We start from the raw sequence: 12,426 nt of genomic DNA on the forward strand, positions 1-12,426 counted from the left end.
GAGGAGGGGGGAGGGAAAGTTTTTAAGAATAGTTCACCTAAACGGCTGAACAGGGAACCAGGCACCTTGCAAGGACCCCAGAGATACATGCTCCTGGATGGATCACTTAGTGCTGAGTAGTGTCATAAGACCACTGGCCGGGTGTACTTGGCAAAAGTTCCTGATCTGTTTACATCAATCACAAAAATGTGGTTGATGTAAAAATGCTAGTTGCCTGGTTGTTGTGCTGATTTGGAACAACTCTGCAGTCGGGAGTTCTGACTGCACTCTGTGTAATAATCATGCTTGTACTGGGACATTGACATAGAAAATACTGATAACACACACAGCCAGGTAATTAGTATGCTTAGAAAATCCTTAACCAATTGCAGATTCGCTCAGAGTACTTTTAGAGAGCGGGTGGTAGCTACAGGCTGAGTGACGTACTGGTACATTGCTGAACACATACGCACGGTCATGCCTCCCTAGGTGCTTGGTATCATGTGATCCCTTTGATTGATCATAGCGATCACATGATTGCAATGTATACAAAACTGTCATGAATGGCTTCCATTTATCCATTTATGACTGTTTTGCGTACTATTGTGATGCTGTTATTGGTCCACAGCTGTAACCAATGACAGATCACAGTAGTAAGCAAGCTGCCATGAATGAAAGCCATAGATGACAGCTAAAACTATTGCTTATAACAGTGATCATCACTGTTATAAGCAATTATAGTGTAAAAAAATAAAAATACAAATCCCTGATTACCCCAACCCAGTATAGTACAGTGTCACTATGGACATGAACACTATGAACTACTCTGATGAGAGTATGTAAAAAATAAATAAAAAGTCTTGAAAAAAAACAAAAAAAATAATAAAAAGAAAAACATGTTTAAAGAATTGAATAAAAAATGATTTAAAAATTTGTTTACCTACTATCGCCAGTCAGTATCCCTGATCACTGCCCCGCCAGCCATATGATGACCTTCTACTGCACTGGTGGAAGTATGTAAAAAAAAAACTAATTGTGAAAAGGGGTAATTTGGGGGGTATTTGTACTGTTCTGGCGTTTTAGCACAAATATATACCATAGTTTGTAGACGCTATAACATTCACATAAACCAATTGATATACACATAATTTTATAGCAGAAACTATTTTCACTATTTTTTACTTTTTATAACAAAAAATAAAAAAACCCAATGGGGATTAAATACTACCAAAAGAAAGCTCTATTTTTGTGAAAAAAAATATATAAATTTTGTTTGCATAGTGTTGCATGACCAAGAAATTGCCAGTTTAATTAGCGCAGTGCTGAATAGCAAAAAATATCCTGGTCATGATGGGGGTAAAACCTACCAGGAGGCAGCCCCAACATTTAAAATTTGTGTTGAAGGTAGGCAAGAAAATCCGGACAGCCGCACTCCAGGAAAATGTGGTTCAAAGTTGATTTATTATAAATTCAAGGACATAGAGCATACAAAATACAGTGGCAGAAAGTACAGGGAATGAGCTGACGCGTTTCACACCTATGCCAGGTGCTTACTCATAGCTAACAAAAAAAGGGAATGAAACCACATTTATATTTTCTACTCAGAACCATGTGACTGTGTAATAATGATCAAATCTATATCAGGTGTGATCTGGCAGTGCGAAGTATGTGCACCTATTTGTGTACAACCAGTGCTGTGAATAAAAGGTTACTGTGAAAATATACTAAAATGTGTGTGGGGAACGGGAGAGAACTTAGTGAAATTGTAAATGTTAAAAAGAAATTTGAATTGAGATAAAAAATAAAAAAATAAAAAATTTAAAAAATTAAAAGTGAAAAATATAAGGGAATGAATAAATAGTGAAAATAATTATTCTATGACTTGTGAACAATAGTGAATATGAATAAGTAGATGTCAATATGAAGAATATGTCAGTATAAAATATATACTGAAAAGGAAACGTATGTGTGTGTGTTTATATATATTTTCAGTGTGAAACTTTAAAGAAAATATATGATTGGCGCGTTGAACGAACAACCGTGACAGTAATGATGATGTATTAATAAATTCAAAATATCACATAATGTTATAATAAAATACATAAATAAATAATATATACATTGACTATGAAATAGTGTATGAAAAAGGTGTATAAAAAAGGGGGATGTTAAAAAAAAAATATATAAATGTAATGTGGAAAACTTCTGGTATGTAAATGAGGCACGAGGTTGTATGAGACATCCAAATGTGTGTCTCCTTTATCTTTCTCAACGGGACCATGTATCTAGATAAAAATGCAAATACAAAAAGGCTACATATGTATCCACTTATAAATTAAATAAATACCGTATTTATCGGCGTATAACACGCATCGGCGTATAACACGCACCCCAAGTTTAGGAGGGAATTTTAAGGGGAAAAAACTTTTAGGAGCGAAGTTTAAGGGAAAAAAACTTACATTTAAATGCCCATCATTGCAGCCTTCTCAGTGCAGCATTGCCCCAGTGCAGCCATGTCAGTGCATCCTTGTCAGTGCATCCTTGTCAGTGCAGCCTTGTCAGTGCAGCCTTGTCAGTGCAACCTTGTCAGTGCAGCCTTCCCCAGTGTCCATTGCAGCCTTATCCCAGTGCAGCCTTGCCCCAGTGCAGCCTTGCCCCAGTGCAACCTTGCAGCTCGCAGTTTGAAAATGGCGCCGCTCCCCTGCGATCCTGTGATCCCCTGCGATCCTGTGATCTTGAGCTTCAAAATCGCCGACCGCGATTTGAAAATGGCACCGAAATACACAGAGCCGGTCCTCGGCTCTTCTCGGCGGCTCTCGTTCCCTTTCAGCTCCACTCGTAGTCCCGCCCGGGATGGGCGTGACTGTGAGCGGAGCTATCCGAACCTAGCCGAGGTTCGGGCGGCGCTCGAGTGAAGCCGAAAGTGGCCGAGAAGAGCCGAGGACCGGCTCTGTGTATTTCGGCGCCGGCGGCGCCATTTTCAAATCGCGGTCAGCGATTTTGAAGCTCAGGATCGCAGGGGATCGGCGTATAACACGCACCCGCGATTTTCCCCTGATTTTAAGGGGAAAAAAGTGTGTGTTATACGCCGATAAATACGGTATATGGTTTTAGATCTCCACTGTCTGCAGTAGATCCCATTCCCCACACACATTTTAGTATATTTTTACAGTAACCTTTTTTTTCACAGCACTGGTTGTACACAAACAGGTGCACATACTTCGCACTGCTAGATCACACCTGATATAGATTTGATCATTATTACACAGTCACATGGTTCTGAGTAGAAAGTATAAATGTGGTTTCATTCCCTTTATTGTTAGCTATGAGTAAGCACCTGGCATAGGTGCGAAACGCGTCAGCTCATTTCCTGTACTTTCTGCCACTGTATTTTGTATGCTCTATGTCCTTGAATTTATAATAAATCAACTTTGAACCACATTTTCCTTGAGTGCGGCTGTCCGGATTTTCTTGCCTTCAACATGACTCAGCATTAGCCAGCACCTGGAGCTCTTTATCTTGGGAGACAACTGAAAAGTTTACACCTGGTGTGGATCATACCTGTGCAGTGAGAATTCTTCTGCTTCATTTAAAATTTGTGTTTAGGAATAAATCTAAATTGGAAAGTGTGGGAAGAAGTTTTCACCGGAGTTCACTGGAGTTTTTACCGATGGCGACAATCACTCTCTCAGTTTGTCCTAGTCAACATTGTTATTGGGGTAGAAAATATCAAACATCCAAATGGTGCTGCGGCACTATGGGGTTTGATGCATGCAAAAATGCAGTGCATTTGCAGATACGCGGGGGTGCCATTAACAATTAAAGTGATTGTAAAGTCTTGTTTTTTTTCTTATAAAAATAACAAACATGTTATACTTACCTCCTCTGTGCAGTGGATTTGCACAGAGCAGCCCAGGTCCTCCTCTTCTGTGCTCCTGGCCCTCCCTCCTGTTTAGTGTCCCCACCGCAAGCAGCTTGCTATGGGGGCACCTGAGCTGAGTCACAGCCCCCTGTGTCCATTCAGACATGGAGCCCCGACCTGGCCCCACCCCCTCTCTCCCCTGATTAGCTATACTATATTAGTTGACTTTGATTGACAGCAGTGGGAGCCAATGGCGCAGCTGCTGTGTCTCAGCCAATCAGGAAGGAGAATATCGGACAGCTGAAACACTCAAGGACATCGCTAGACAGAGAGGGACCTCAGGTAAGTGTTAGGGGTGCTGGGAAGGCTGCTACACACAGAAGGCTTTTTATCTTAATGCATAGACTGCATTAAGATAAAAAAAAACCTTCTGCCTTTACAATCCCTTTAATGGCTCCCTGTGTGTCTGGTAAAGTGCAGTGCACTTCTCTGCATGTCAGGAAAGTGCATTTGCGTGCTTTCCCAACATACAGAGAAATGCACTGCACTTTACCAGACATACCAGAAGTATGGCTGATGTTGCGGCTGCCACAGCTTACCTCTATTACCCTTATACCAACCATCACCTTAAATAAATACGCAACACATTTTTTGGATTTAAATGGCCATAGGCCATTTATTGAGGGTAAAAACACTCACATTTCTTGAAGATAAAAAAGCGCTTTGTAAGTAGAATGTGTGGCAGTACCAGTGGTGTCAGTAGTCCGTGCCAACGCGTTTCGTCCTCTAGGACATCATCTGGGGTCCCCTACTGACACCACTGGTACTGCCACACATTCTACTTACAAAGCGCTTTTTTATCTTCAAGAAATGTGAGTTTTTTTACCCTTAATAAACATGCTATGAGCCTTTTTTTATACAGTATTACGCTATGTGCTCTCATATTTCTTTCACATATAACTTTGATGCCTGATTGGACCTATCTTTAAAAAACACATCTTTGCAAGCACCCGGGCCACCTGGAACTGTGTCCTCTGCGGTAGCTACTATCAAGGATCCCCACTTTACAAGCCTGATTGACCCAGTGGGTATAAGCCCATCTGGGTCCAATATTTCTGGTAAGCCTTTACTAAGAGCAGTGGTGGATCTTCTATCAACACACTTACTATTTTTTTGTGTCACATTTTGTTGTGTCACCTTTATATGGACTAAGTTTATGTGTCACCTTTATATGGACTAAGTTTATGTAACCAACACCATTACTTAACTATAGTTATCTTTTACACAATATTTTTATATGGTATCACAGATTTATAAAATATCACTGGTTGTAATATATCAAATAGCCTTAAGACTATTTAAATACTTTCTAGCGCTGCACTTTCTCACATAGTATATTCCTTTGCAAGATTAGATCACTTGTTACGTGTCAGCTGCTTATTCAGTTAAATTTATAGCAGACAGCGCGATATATACACATCTTTCCTTTTCACAAAGATCAGCACTGCTGCTAATCAAGCATTTTTTTCCAACAGGTCCGTTCGACAGAAGTCAAATTGATGGATTGACTTCTGTTGAGCAGCAGTGGCCACTCATGGATCCCTGTTGAACCAGCCAAATTTCGGTCCATCTATGGCTAGCTTTCAAGAACAGAAGGCTTTCAAGTTTCTGCTGGAAGGGCAGTGATCTACTGAGAGAATATCTTAGATCACATATGGCACCACAAGGCCCACGGGCTGAATCCGGCCTACCAGGCCAAGTCACGTGGGCCTCACAGTTTTTCAGCCGGCGCCAGCTCTGGCTCTCACCCTCTGCTTCCCGCTCCCAATGTAAACATAGAAGGCTTCTGTGTTTACAGTGATAGCTTTGGCCTCGGTGGCTCCCGATTCTATTCTAAAAGATCCCACAAGGCACTCACTGCAGGGCACAGCGGGGACAGATCTCCAGAAACTGACAGAATGATTTTCCTGCAAGGGGAGACAGAACCTCGGGGGGGGGGAGAGGGGATGCAGGCTGTGGAGGTATTAAGAGGGATGTGTGCAGAGGTCAGAGCCCAGGAGGATGAGAGGGGTGGAAATGAGATGTTGCACACTGTACAGAGTGCACCCCTAAACCCTGCATTCTGTACATAGTGCACCCCTAAACCCCACACTCTGTGTACAGCACACCTCTGAACTTTGCACTCTGTATGCAATGCACCCCAAAATTCTACACTCTGTACCTAACACACTCCTGAACTCTGCACTCTGTACACAGTTCACTCCTGAACTTTGCACTCTGTACGTAATGCACTCCTAACCCCTGCACCCTGTACATAGCCTACCCCTAAACCCTACACTCTGTACACAGCACACCCCTGAACTCTGAACTCTGCACTCCCATAAACCCTGCATTAAGTACATTAAGCACCCCGGAATTCTGTACACTACACTCTCCTGAACCCTGCAATCTGTAAGTAGCTCACCCCAGATACAACTGGCCCTTTGAGGGCAAACATACTACTGATGCAGTTTGCAGTGAATATGAGTTTGACACCCCTGTCTTAGATGATTTCAGTGTTTCTGCTGTCAGCTACAAGAATTAATTGCTCAGCAAATCCTGTAGCTACAGTGGTCAGTGAGAGTGTGTTTCAAAGTTCTGTAGAAAAATATAATGAACCTCCAATTAACTAATATGGGATATTGGAGTGGGGGGAATATATTGTGTCACGACAAGCAAAATATAAAAGTAAATACAATGTTATTTATACAGTAAAACACAAACTTATTTAAAAGTAATCCATATCCCAAAGAGTTGTAATCATGATGATTAGTGGATCAACGTGTTTCACATATAGCCAGTGCTTCATCAGGATCCACGTGGCCTTAGTTTACATGGGTATGGAATATAATACAATATTTACAATGAAAGATATAAGAGCATACATCAACATGTTTTACATTTTCATACATATATTATATTACATAACACAGAGGAAAACTGAGGGAGAGAAAAAGGAGAAAAACATTTTTCTTCCTCTCCTTCTCTTCCTCGGTCTTCCTCTGTGTGATGTACTATAATATATGTATGGAAATGTACAACATTTTAATGCATTATCATATTATCTTGTACTATATTGTACCATACCCATGTAAACTAAGGGCACATGGATCCTGATGAAGCACTGGATATATGTGAAATGCGTTGATCCACTAATACTCTACAATTGTATCATCATGATTACAATTGGGATATGGATTACTTTTCAATAAGTGTATGTGTTTTTTATTATATAAATAAAGTTGTATTTATTTTTATATTTTATTTGTAGTGACAATACATCCGCCACTCTTATATTGGTTAATTGGAGGCTTGTTTTATATTTTTCTACATAGTATGTATAATTGGGGGATAAAGTCCAATTTTTAGAGACATAGCCCTCGCACCCACATACAAAATAGGGTTGTTTCAAAGCTCTTTTTCTGCTTGTAAACAAACATACTTCAAGCGGAGTTCCGCCGGAAAAAAAAAAAAATTTAAGTCAGCAGCTACAAATACTGCAGCTGCTGACTTTTAATAATCTGAGACTTACCTGTCCCAGGGTCCAGCGATGCGGGGGAACGAAGCCCCGCTTGTCTCCGCCTCCTCTCTGCGGCGCTGGCATTGTCACTGCGGGCGCCCGGCTGTGGCTTCACAGCTGGGCACACACTGCGCATGCGCGAGCGGCGTCATGATTGGCTGCGCAATCATCTGGGACCTGTCAAGTGTCCCAAATGATTGACAAGAGGGAGGGGGCAGAGCTGAGCCCTTCCTGCGCCAAGGGGAAGTGATGTCAAGAGCCCAAGCTAAGCTCCTTTTCTGCTTGTAAACAATCTGTAAATACCTAAAGCTGAGTTCCGGCAAAAAAAAAGATTAAAAGTCAGCAGCTACAAATACTGCAGCTGCTGACTTTTAATAATCGGAGACTTACCTATCCCGGGGTCCAGCGAGGTGGGGGAACGAAGCCCCGCTTGTTTGGCTGAGTTTGGCTGAGCCGGCATTGTCACTGTGGGCGCCCGGCTGTGGCTTCACAGCTGGGCACGCACTGCGCATACGCACTGTGACTGGCTGGGCAATCATCTGGGACCTGTGCGTGTCCCAGATGATTGCCGAGAGGGAGGGGGGAGAGGTGAACTTCCTTCTGGCGCGGGGGTATGTCAGGGGACCTTCCCTTGAAGAAGAAGTTCCATTTTTGGGTGGAACTCCGCTTTAAGAGCCCTTCCACACTGGGGAGCGGGTAAAGCGTTGCTAGTTTTAGTGGCGCTTTACTGGCCCTGTGCGGGCGGGAGCGGGGCACTTTTAACCCCAAAGAAGGGGTTAACAAGGGGTTAAAAGCTCTGCTGCTGAAGTGCTTTGCAGGTGCTTCGGCAGCACTGCCCATTGATTTCAATGGCACGGGCGGTTTAGGAGTGCCCCAAAGATGCTGTTCGCAGGACTTTTTTTTCCGTCCTGCAAGCACACCGCCCCATTTTGAAAGCACTCGGGCTTTCACACTGGGGAGGCATTAGAAGCGATTTTCAGACGCTTTACAGGCGTTATTTTTAGCGATAAAACGCCTGAAAAGCACCTTCAGTGTGAAAGGGGTCTTAATGTTTATATCCTGGTCACAAGTCCACTTTAAACCAAGCAACAGCTTTGGTAGCCCCATAGGCCCTGGAATTGCCCATATCCTTGACTTCCCCGGATAGAGGAAAGTCTGTGTAAAATAAGTGAACCAGGTCTTGTTTTTTAAAGGATTACTTGTGGTCACGGAGCTGGCACGGTGCACAGTAGTGGTTAAGACACATATTTGTGTTGAAAGGTTGAGTATTTACTTTGAAAATTGTATTAACACAAACTTGTGAGTGTGCTGCATTCTTGTGGTGAGTATATTTTCCTGAGAACGGAGGACAGGTGTTGTGTTGCTGGACACCGCATATGTAATACAAGGGTTCGGTCATGTTCAGGAGGAAATTCACTGGTTTTTATTTTACATGGGTTTATATCTGCTTTGGGGTTTTTTTTATTCCGTAAGAAGTAAGATCATTTGGTTGATGAAATGGTTGGATTGTCCCACGTGGGAGTTTTGGCACAGTTCAATCAGGAAGAGAACAGGTGAATATAATATATTTATACCTCCAGGGAAACAAAGGGAAAGTTTAAAAGGTTGTTGAGTAATGATGGAAACTTTATTACATACATTGGACAGAGTGGTAGAGTTAAGTTCAGTGCTTGGTTCACATTACTGCGATGCGCTTTGGATGCGATTTTCAGAGTGAGTATGCACTGGGACTTTGGATGTGGTTTTCATATTCTGTGGACCCAAATCACACTGAAATAAGTAGCACAGAACCTTTTCCAAAATCGCATCGCACAGAGTCGCATAAATGTGGACAGGCACCATTGAAAATAATGTGATTTCCCTTGTCACGGGATTCTGTGAGACTCAAGTCGCATACATGATCACGTACGTGAGTAAAATCTTCAGATCTACATGCATAAAATCGACTGTTTTTTTGCACAACTATACATAGCTACGTCCACTTTCATATGTGGACGTAGCTGTGTGTATGGGCTCATTGATTACTATAGTGCTGCGTTTAGATGCATACAAAACTATGTGCTGTACACATCTAAATGCAATGTTTTTTTCTGCCCACGTGAATGAGACCTAAATTGGACAGAACAGGAGACTGTAATCCAACATCTCTTGTCATCTTCATTTTGACTCATTATATATGTTTATGCAGGGCTTTTTTTTCAGCAGGAACGCAGGGGAACGCTTTTCCAGCACCTCTAGCACTGAATGCATGTAATGGCAAGGAGTGCTGGGGTATGCTGAAGAGTCTATTGATGCTGGCTTTTTTTGAACCGCGTGGAGGGGCAACGCTCGTACGCTCCCTATGGATGGGCCGCCACTGGTTCTGAGGCTAATTTAATGCAGATAAGGCACCTAGTGAGTTTAATTACCACCTTAACCAGCCATAGAACCTGTGTAATTAATATGTGTTCGGGTTTAAAGGTTTGAGGTGACAACCCTAATGCCGTGTAGACACGGGCGGACTTTTCGACCGAGCTGGTTCGACGGACCGAATACGGCGGACAATCCGACCGTGTTTGTGCTCCATCGGACCTGCAGCGGACTTTTTCGGTCAAAAATCTGACGAACTTTAGATTTGGAACATGTTTCAAATTTGTCCTACAGACTCAAGTCCGGGTCGAAAAATCTGCTGATCTGTATGCTAGTCCGACGGATGAAAACCCACACTAGGGCAGCTATTGGCTACTGGCTATGAACTTCCTTATTTTAGTCCGGTCGTACGTCATCACGTATGAATCCGTCAGACTTTGGTGTGATCGTGTGTAGGCAAGTCCGTTCGTTCAAAAGTTAGTCGGAAGTCCGTCAAAAGTCAGTCGGCCCAGTCCGGTCGAAAAGTCCGCCCGTGTGTACGCGGCATTACTGGCTGCTGGGAGTCTATTGTTGCTTAGGAGTTATTTTGTTCCGGGGGGTCCATTGTTGCTGGGGGGGGGGGTGGAAGTCTATTGTTGTGTGAGGGATCTATTGCTGCTGAAGGGGGTTGGGGATCTGTTGCTCACTGTTTTACTGTCTTTCTTGTTATCAGTAACACATTCCATACAGATTACTAAGTAGCACAAAATTATATTTGGTTCTGTATTCTCTAAAATGGGCGGTACTGGGAGGTGGAAAGGGGGTGGAACTAAGGGATGGTGCTCAGAGGTGGGTAGGGGCAGATACAAGGGGTGACTCAGAAGGGGGGAGTTCCTGCACCTGTTCTATGAGAAAAAAATCCCTGTGCTTATGGTAATATTGATGTTCGGCTTTACAACATTGCTTGAATAATGTTGCAATCCCAATCCAAACACACAGAAAGTAAACATTTCTAGAGGATTATGTTATATTACACAAGTACTAATACTTATCCCCATCTCTATTGAATTTTAGGCTCTTGTTCTCTGGGAAGTGCAATGACTTGTGGAGACTGCCTGAAATCAGGACCACACTGCGCTTGGTGTTCCCAAAAGGTAATGCTCTGCGACCTGTTCTAGAATTAAAGGAGAGCTGCATTATTTTATTTATACGAGTCAACATATTTCACAGCAAAGTACAATTCACACAGAAATATAATATTAGTCCCTTCTACTGAGAAAGTGTATTTTAAGTTTTAAAGTGTACATGTGATTTGCCCATTCTGAGTGGGAGCAGGAGGAAGGTAAGTATAGCGTGCCTTTTCTCTATAGAATAAACCATTGGTGTCAAACACAAGGCCCGCAGGCCAAATCCGGCCCTCCAGGCCATTTCATGTGGCCCTCACACCTCTCCTGTAGCTGCAGGAGAGCTCCAGCCCTCCTCTGGTCCTCCTCCAGACCCCTACTTTCTGCTTTCAAGCAATGCATCCAGCTTCTTCCCAGCAGCAGCATAAGGAAAGGGGGTGCACTGTGATGTTAGGGAGAGTGGGGGACTCAACTTCTGATGGTGAGGTGGCTCTTGACATCTAATGTAAGGGGAGGGGATGTGCTGGACATCTAATCTTACAGATACAACCGGCCCTTTTGAGGACAATCGTAATGCTGATGCGGCCCACGATGAAATTGAGTTTGACACCCCTAAATTATAGGTTCACTAAAAGAATAACTAAAGGTAAACATTTTTTTTATATATTTTTTTTTACGTTTTGAATAGAGGTGAGAGTAATCACACCTGTTAAAGTGTCATTAAACCCAGACTATGAAAAACTCATTACATGCTACATAACAGAGTATGCATACTTACAAAGCCACTAAGGCGTTTGTTTTGTGTAGAGTGAAATATACCCGGTTGATCCTGCCTTCAGCTGTCCCTCCCATCTTCTCTGTGTCCCCACTGCAACCTGAGATTGTGTAGAGCATCTGGTGTCCTCAATGGAGCATGTTTAATTTCAGTCCCTCCTAAGGTCTTAATTTTCTAATTTTTCTCATCTATGCAGCCCACGTGACTAAAGAATCACATACGTGGGCATATACACAGTGGTAAATTACACTTTCCCCCCTCCCTCCTCCTTTATGTCCTCCTTTTCCTAAACACTATTGGGTGGGATATAGTATGCAGATTAATGACATTCACTTAGAAATTCACAAACATGCTTAGTTTTAATACAAATTACTGTTAATATCAAATGTAATTACTTATATCTGCAAAGTAAAAAAGAGCCTTGGATGCCGATGCCATTTGAACAAACTGAAAGCTAATGTCCAGGGTGGATTTGATTTAAATCAAGTCGATTTAAATCACAATTTGAATCATAATTTAAATCACTAGTAAAAAGGCTTAATTTAAATCATAATTTTTAAACAGCAACTATCACCTCTGTCCCTATCACCTCTGTCCCACAGTGGCTCCTCCTCTGTTCCGTTGTTGGCTCGCCGACAGTCCCATTAACTTTAATGGGACGGCTGGTCATGTGTCAGTGACTCAACAAGGTGAGGGACGTGTCAGCAGCAAATGAGTGGATGCCCGCTAACAGGCGCTGCCATGATGGTCTGAAATGACAGCTGCTCTTTAAATGTAAGGACTCATTCTCGCTGGTAGT

The 12,426-nt window shown here is 42.6% G+C and overlaps 1 protein-coding gene across 2 annotated transcripts in view; it reads left to right on the forward strand.

Moving 5' to 3' along the window:
* ITGB6 (integrin subunit beta 6) overlaps positions 1-12,426 on the forward strand; it is a 222,128-nt gene that overhangs the window by 95,981 nt on the left and 113,721 nt on the right. For both annotated transcript variants that reach the window (XM_073634069.1, XM_073634070.1), the window contains one exon: positions 10,803-10,882. In XM_073634069.1, coding sequence (XP_073490170.1) covers positions 10,803-10,882 — 80 coding nt within the window. The remainder of the gene's footprint in view (positions 1-10,802; positions 10,883-12,426) is intronic.

This window comes from Aquarana catesbeiana, linkage group LG06 (genome assembly GCF_042186555.1).
Source record: "Aquarana catesbeiana isolate 2022-GZ linkage group LG06, ASM4218655v1, whole genome shotgun sequence".
Classification (NCBI taxonomy): Eukaryota; Metazoa; Chordata; class Amphibia; order Anura; family Ranidae; genus Aquarana; species Aquarana catesbeiana.